Source organism: Dipodomys spectabilis, unplaced genomic scaffold (assembly GCF_019054845.1).
Source record: "Dipodomys spectabilis isolate Male_0828 unplaced genomic scaffold, ASM1905484v1 ptg000003l, whole genome shotgun sequence".
NCBI classification, from domain to species: Eukaryota; Metazoa; Chordata; class Mammalia; order Rodentia; family Heteromyidae; genus Dipodomys; species Dipodomys spectabilis.
The window spans coordinates 17,208,602-17,216,927 of NW_024870680.1; the positions used below are offsets into that span (position 1 = coordinate 17,208,602).

General features: G+C 40.7%; 1 protein-coding gene across 1 annotated transcript; it reads left to right on the forward strand.

The window, feature by feature from the left end:
- The first annotated feature begins 6,389 nt into the window (after positions 1 to 6,389).
- On the forward strand, positions 6,390 to 7,343 carry LOC122113795 (olfactory receptor 51E1). The gene has a single exon (XM_042686897.1). The coding sequence runs from the start codon at positions 6,390 to 6,392 to the stop codon at positions 7,341 to 7,343; it is 954 nt and encodes a 317-aa protein (XP_042542831.1).
- The last annotated feature ends 983 nt before the right edge of the window (positions 7,344 to 8,326 follow it).

An 8,326-nucleotide genomic window follows, 5' to 3' on the forward strand; every position in this document is an offset into this window, starting at 1 on the left:
GGATAGTTGGTAGATGACTTAAGTTTTTAAATCTCCACTTTGGGGTCTGCCCAGGTCACAGCCCAGGGAGTTGGGGCTGGAAGAGGAGCCTACTCTTAAGTCCCCATGTGGGAATGCTGTCGGTACTGTCCTATTACTTTCTATTCTGAAATTATACCTGGGCCCTGTGTCTCCCTTACTAAGCCCTCTTCTTCTTTCATACTGGGCAGAATGTCTCAGTTTCCAGAATGTGCAAGATAATTAAAGCTAGCCTATAGACTTGGAGCAAGTCTGGGTTGTTTCTACTTTATTAACAATTGCTAAGCCCTGGGATATGGTTTAACATTTTTGAGTTTTCTAAGTTTTCTCATCTATGGTGTAGAGAGGATGCAGAGAGTTCTATCATGCAGAGATAATAGCTATATATTTGGTACCTTATGTCTGGCATTTTGTAAGAATTCTATGATTTCTGTCCATGTAATAAACCACAAAATCAGATTGGGTATGTCTTCATTGTTCTCTTGAGTCAGAAGAGAAGGTGAATAACCTCCAGTCTTCTTCCCTGTCTGCTATTCTGTAGGCATATGAGAGGGAATGGATTCAGTTCAGGAGAGGAGGGGTACTGAACTCACACCAGAGGGTAGAGTCCTGAACCCTGGACCAAAGGAAGGAAGAGGACTATGGGTCTCAAAATGGATTTTCTTTCTGTATAACTGTGAGCTTCTGTTTCTTCATGCGAAGATGTACTTCATAGTTCTCCAAGAAACATTTCTGGGACTTCCAAAGATAGTTTTACTTTTAAAGATAGTATCAGCTGGGCGCTAATGGCTCACACCTATAAGCCTAGCTACTCAGAAGGTTGGAATCTGAGGATCATAGTTTGAAACCAGTAAAGATGGAGAGTCCAATTAACCAGCAAGAAGCTGGAAGTGGAACTGTGGCTCAAGTGGTAGAGCACTAACCTTGAACAAAAAAGTTAAGTGGCTGGTAGTCAGGCCCTGAGCTCAAGCCTTAGTACCATCACAATAAATCAAAATAAAATAAAGACAATATCAAGCACAGGGCTACTCCTTGGGGATTAGGATACTGTGTGGACTTTCTAAAAAAAAAGAAGAAAAAAATGTACTTTCTTATTTTATTATTCTTGATTGTGCTTTGTTTTCAAAACAGAATGACTTAATTCCAACTTCCTCCTAAACTCTAAACCATCTCTTGAGGTCATGTAAATAGGTCTAATTACTAACAGATGCTTGAGATTTATTTTTCCTCCTCTGCTGTCTTTGGCTGGAAGTCTGGGTTCTCTGATGGGCGATTCTGGACCTCGGGCTGGCCCTCTCTCCAGTCTTCAATTTTTCTCCTATTGCAGTCTTCAGAGGTCCAGACTGATGTGTTAGCTCCAGTAATAGCTGCTCACTTTGTGTTGCCCAGGCACCCCCCTTCCAGGCCAGCTCACTCTGCCCTTTCGACTTCTGGCATATCAGTGCCCATTCTTAACTATTTAAGTGTATATATGAGTGTGTTCCTAGAATGTGTATGTGTGCAAGATGACAAATACAAATACTAAGATGGAAAATGAAAAAAAAATTGGGAAAATTCTGTAGATTTTTTTCTCCATTTTTTATGGAAGAGGAATGCAATGTGCACTGTGATTTGTGTATATGCGTGTGTGTGTGTGTGTGTGTGTGTGTGTGTGTGTGTGTGTGTGCCAGTGCTGGGGCTTGAACTCAGGGCCTGGGTATTGGCTCTGAGCTTTCGTTTTTTGTTTTTTTTTTTCTTTTGGGTCCGGTGATGGGGCCTGAATTCCGGGCCTGGGCGCTGTCCCTCAGCTCTTCAGCTCAAGGCTAGTGCTCTACCACTTGAGCCACAGTGGCACCTCTGGCTTTTTCTTTTTGCTTATGTGGTGCTGAGGAATCGAACCCAGAGCCTCATGCATGCAAGGCAAGTGCTCATTGTTACTTCTGGCTTTTTGGTGGTTCATTGGAGATGAGAGTCTCACAGACTTTCCTGCTTGGGCTGGTTTTGGATCCTCAGATCTCGCCTCCTGAGCAGCTAGGATTACAGTTGTGAGCCACTAGTGCCTGGCAGTGCTCATTTCTTTTATCATAAAGTTTATTGCTCTGAACTTATGACCACCATGCACCGACTTCAAACATTTTTTACTTCCTCACAAGACTCTGTGAAGTTCAGACATGTGACAGTCCTCTATAACACTAGGCTTTGTTATCACCACTAGATACTAACTGATCAACTCTTCTATTGATGGAACTCATTTCATGTTCAACAAGCATTAACTTAATACTAATTATAGCAGGGGCTCTATAAGTCAGGTAAAAATAAATATTTCTTACCAGGAGGGCAAATACATGAAATAAGCCCTAAGTTGAGTTATTTAGGAGCATAGAACAGGAAACATTTAATTACACCCAGGGGAAAGAAGCTTAGGAAAAGTAGCGTGGATAGAGAAAGTAAGCCAGGATGAGAAAAATGATTGTTGGAAGTCAAGAGAGAGTTCTGGGAAGAGCATATTTTCTTGACAGAAGGATGAAAACTAAAACAAAAGACATGAAGAACAGAGTCCCAGGAATTAGTTTTGAATTTGTAAAACTGTGTGCCCTCCTAGCCACACAGGGAGCAGAGAGGAAAAAGACCTGACCTTAAGAAGTTTGAGGGGTTGTTTTTTTCTTTTCTTTTTTTGTTAGTTGTGGGCCTTGAATTCTGAGCATGGGCATTGTCCCTGAGCCTCTTTGTGTTTAAGGCTAGTGCTCTGCCACTTGAGCCATAGTTCAACTTCCAGTTTTCTGGTGGCTAATTGGAGATAAGAGTCTCACGAGGACTTTTCTGCCCAGGCTGCTTTGAACCACAGTCCTAGGATCTTAGCCTCCCGAGTAGCTAGGATTGCAGGTGTGAGCTACTGGTGACTGGCTAAGAAGTTTTATTTTTAATTTTTAAATTCTTTTAATAATCCTTCTCTTTTCCTCCTTCGTTCCTTCCTTCCTTCTTTCCTTCCTTCCTTTTTCCTTCTCTCCTTTCCTCCCTTATCCCTTTCCTCTCTCCTTTCTCCTTTCTTTCCTTCCTTAAATACAGGACCTCCTACTTATAAGACAAATGTCTTATGTTTGAGCCATAATCTCAGCCATATTTTTAAAAAATAGGCTCTTCTGAACTTTTATCTGGCTCAACCTTGAGCTTCAATCCTGAGTGCCTGGGATTATGGCTTCTTTTTGAAATATTTTTTATTGTAAAGATACTGTACAGAGGGGCTACAGTTACATAAATAAGGTAATGAGTACATTTCCTATTGAGCATTGTTACCTCCTCCTTTGTTTTTATGGCCTTATTTTTTTTGTCAGTTGTGGGGCCTGAACTCTGGGCCTGGGCTCTGTCCCTCAGCTATTCAGCTCTAAGCTAGTGCTCTACCACTTGAGCCACAGCGCCACTCCCAGCTTTTTCTGCTTATGTGGTGCTGAGGAATCGAATCCAAGGTCTCATGCATGTAAGATAAGCGCTCTACCACTGAACCACCTTCCCAGCCCCTTTATGGCTTGTTTCTGAAACAGAGTCTTGCTGACTTAAAATTTCTCTGTCCTTAGGCTGGCCTTGAACGATGATCCTCCTATCTTTGCCTCCTGCACAGTTGGGATTATAGGAATGAGCTTTCATGCCCATGGAGTTTTCAAGGGCATTTGAAAAGCAAGAAGTAATGATCTGATTTCATCTAGTAGGATTGTATTGACCTGCTTTTCTAGTACTTCCCCAGAGGCATGGAACTTAGGATTGGAGATCTGGCTTGTGTGACTAGTGACTAACAGCCTGGAAGAAGAGGAATATTAGAAGAAAATGGTTAACAACAGCACTTTTACTTACTCTGTTTGAGATATTGTATTAAATGTTTTGTAGTCAACACCTCATTTAACACTCAAATTGACCTTTTAGGCAGGAGCTGTTATCATCCTAGAAACAGGTTAAGAAACATTCATTGATTCAACACACATCACACAGCCCATGAATGGGATTTGAATGCAGGATGGATCCCAAAGCCTATGATTCTAACAGCTATATCAGACTGACTCTGCGGGGGGGGGGAATGTTTTAGAATAGGGTAAGTTTGGTATGGCTAGGGACAGCCAGCCTTTTAATAAGGTTCAAGAGTTATGAGTATAGATCAGAAAAGCTAATTCAGGCATCATTTAATAGAGTTGTAAACCAAAGATAAAATTTGGAGAACTTTTTGCTCTTTGGTGAGTTGTAGGGTTTAAACTCAGGGCCTGGGCAATGTCCCTGAGATATTTTGTTCAAGGCTAGTGCTTTACCACTTTGAGCTACAGCACAGTTTTCTGGTGGTTAATTGGAGATAAGAGTCTCATGGACTTTCCTGTCCTGGCTGGCTTTGAGCAGCAATTCTTAGATCTCAGACTTCTGACTAGTTAGGATTAGAGGTGTGAGCCACCAGCACCTCACTGGAGAACTTTTTTATGATTCAGAGTTAGCCTACCTGGTGGCTGAAGCCTATAATCCTAGATAATAGAGATATTGTGGCTCCAGACCAACTTGGGGCTAAAAGTTTGCATGCACTTGTCATCTTAGGCTATGGGGAGAAGCGTAATGGCTGGCTACAGTGACATGTGTCATTCTGTTGACATTTGCAACAAAGGAAAGCACAGTTAAGAGAATCACAGTCCAGTTATCTTGGGCTTAAAGTAAGATCCCATAATGAAAATAGCTCCTGTAAAAGGACTGACAGTGTGGTTCAAGTGGTAGAGTATCTGGATAACAAATGTGAGGCCCCGAATTCAAACTCTGGGAAAAGTACTTTACAATTTGATAATTGGCAGTTCTCTGAAAAAATGAGATGCAAAGAGCTCTTAGTACTCATTACCTAATGCAGAAGGGAGACAGGTACCTTGGTTTTATAAGTAGGGTCTAGATGACATAAAAATGGCATCCATTGTAGTAAACAAAGATGAAACTTTGATTGGACATTTGAGTGAGGTTGAGTTCAGAATGAAGTTAAAGTCAGGTTTAATTATATATATATATATGTATATATATATATATATATACATATTTATTGTAAACATACAGAGGGGTTGCAGTTATATGGATAAGTTAATGAGTATATTTCCTATATAGCATTGTTACCTCTTCCTTTGTTTTTCCCCTACCATCCCTTCCCTCCTCACCTCCCCAACCTCTCCCCGCCCCACCTGAAGCTGTAAAGTTTATTTTCAACATAGTGTCTTGTACATCTCATTGTTACAATGGGTCAGCCTGTATTCCTATTTAAGCATTTTGTTTTTTTCCCCTTCCCCTCTCCAAATTAGAAAAATGTGTATACAAGATACAGGACACTGACATCAAATACAGTGAAAACAGGGGATACAAAGCAACAAAAAAATATGGTACATTATAAATACATTAGAAACAATAGCAAGAAAGAATAAACCACTTGTATCCTTATCTTGGGGTTCATTTCACTTAACATCATCTTATGAGGTCATATGCACATAGCTTTTGACCTTTTCTGCTTGTCCTAGTCATGCACTAGTTTTTGCAGATAAGGGAAACCATGGGACCTATGTTTCTCTGGGCCTGGCTTACTTCACTTAATATAATTTTTTCCAAATCTTTCCATTTCCTAACAAATGGGGTGATGTCATTCTTTCTGACAGAGGCATAGAATTCCTATATCTATATCTGTATCTGTATCACATTTTCTTGATCCATTCATCTACTGAGGGGCATCTGGGTTGGCTCCATATCTTAGCTATGTAAGGTCAGGTTTTTATGGGAGAAGATTGATCACAATTAAAGATGTTACTTATTTTAGATTAAGATTGAAATATCTATTAAGTATCATGTGAACATTAAAATTATGGTTAAGTCTAGAATTGCAAAGAACATTACATTAGTAATGAAGTTAGGTTTCTGTGTTAATCTATGATACTGCTGGTATTGCTAGTATTTTTTATTTGGACTGTCATTCAGCTTGAAATGGTGTAATGAGTTGATTCTATTTATAATCCATATTAAGAAGCATAGAGATGTGTAAGTGTTGGATAAGATAGAGGCAGTGATGGGAGCTTTTTTTTTAATTATATAAGACCACGCATGTGCGGTGGGTGGCTTTTCTTGGAAAAATGGATGATTTCACTTGTTATCAGGATTGCCTGTGCTGGTGGGGTCAGGGCTAGGTCTGAGCCAGTCTGTATCCGGTGCTTGTCTTATGGTTAGATTGAGTTTAGGACAGGATAGGAGTTTGTATAGATAACAGAATTAAAGTATGAGTTTGACAATAGGACACTGGGAAAGAGGGAGGTGTGGCATTGGGATTTTGGACAATCTGACAATGGCTCACTTTTGTATTACAGCCTCTGCCTGTCTGACCCTGCCCACAGTTAAGCGCCTTCAGGATGAGGGGCCCCAATGGCACTGAATCGAGTGCAACGCATTTCATCCTCATAGGCCTGCCAGGCTTGGAGGAAGCTCAGTTCTGGCTGGCCTTTCCATTGTGCTCCCTCTATGTCATTGCTGTGCTGGGTAATCTGACCATCATCTACGTTGTCCGGACAGAGCACAGCCTACACGAGCCCATGTATATCTTTCTTTGCATGCTTTCTGGCCTCGACATTCTCATCTCCACCTCATCCATGCCCAAAATGATGGCCATCTTCTGGTTCAATTCTACCGTCATCCAGTTTGATGCTTGTCTGGTACAGATGTTTGCCATCCATTCCTTATCTGGCATGGAGTCCACTGTGCTGCTGGCCATGGCCTTTGATCGCTATGTGGCCATCTGCCATCCTCTACGCCATGCCACTGTGCTCACGTTGCCTCGGGTTGCCAAGATTGGCATGGCCGCTGTGGTCCGGGGCGCTGCCTTAATGGCACCCCTGCCTGTCTTCATCAAACAGCTGCCCTTCTGCCACTCCAATACCCTGTCCCATTCCTACTGCCTACACCAAGATGTCATGAAACTTGCCTGTGCTGATATCCGTGTCAACGTCATCTATGGCCTCATTGTCATTATCTCTGCTATTGGCCTGGACTCACTTCTTATCTCTTTCTCCTATCTGCTTATCCTTAAGACTGTGCTGGGCTTGACACGTGAAGCCCAGGCAAAGGCATTTGGCACATGTGTGTCTCATGTATGTGCTGTGTTCATATTCTATGTGCCTTTCATCGGATTGTCGATGGTGCACCGTTTTAGCAAGCGACGCGACTCTCTCCTGCCTGTCATTATGGCCAATATCTATCTGTTGGTGCCTCCAGTGCTCAACCCCATCGTCTATGGAGTGAAGACCAAGGAGATCCGGCAGCGCATCCTTCGTCTTTTCCATGTACCCACACGCACTTCAGATACTTAGAAATTGGCCATCAAACTTCTTTTCCCCTCAAAATCCTCCAGTTCGGATTTCACTATGGACATTTTGGAAGGCAGTGTTAAGAAAACAAATCTTCCTTAACTAAAACACATCTAGGATTCTTCAAAGATGAAACTGGTTGGGAAATCTCATGAAAAGTCACTGCAGGACCATATACCTCAAACCCCATTTTGCAATATTATTTTCCCACTTTGTTTTTTTCTTTCATTTTTTTTTCCTTTCTATGATTATAAAAAACCTAAGTTACTTGTTCACAGAGGGTTATAATTTCCCATTTGATCATTGACTCCAAATATAAGTTATTTTCCTTGGTAGTATATAACATTGTGAGGTGAAGATACACATCTAAAGAATAGTCACCAAACGTTTAATGTGATCAAAGGAAAATAAGCGCAAAGATGTAATAAAATTAGATAATCTGGTTTAAAACTCTGACTTCTGCTTCAAAATTTCTGATCACTTTTGTAACTCAGGAAAGAAGTTATACCTGAATTTAAAACAACCTTCATAGAGAAGAAATAATTGTTTTGCTTCTGCATACCAGGCCTTAAGGGAAAAGCTAGAAAGTAAAGATTTGAAAAGGCTAAATTTGCTTACAATAAGAAAAGATGATATGCTTTGTTATGAGAATTTTCACAGTTCACAGACACTCTTTTCCTCATTTAATTTTCTTATCAACTCGACTTAGGCAGGATACTTTTAAGTATTCTCATTGTGCCAATGGGGAAACTGATGTTTCCTAGGGAGAGAATCGTATAAATCCAGAAATAAAAAAGTAAGACATTTCATATCCAATTCTTTATTGAGTGGAAGGACACTTAGAGATACAAATAGCATAGTAATTTCCAGAATCTTGATTTTTCTAAATGAGGTATTTAATCCAGTTGCTCTAATCACCTTGGGTTGTACTGAAGAATTTCCCATTAATAGTACTCGTGGCTTTCATGCCAATAGCTGTGTTTATT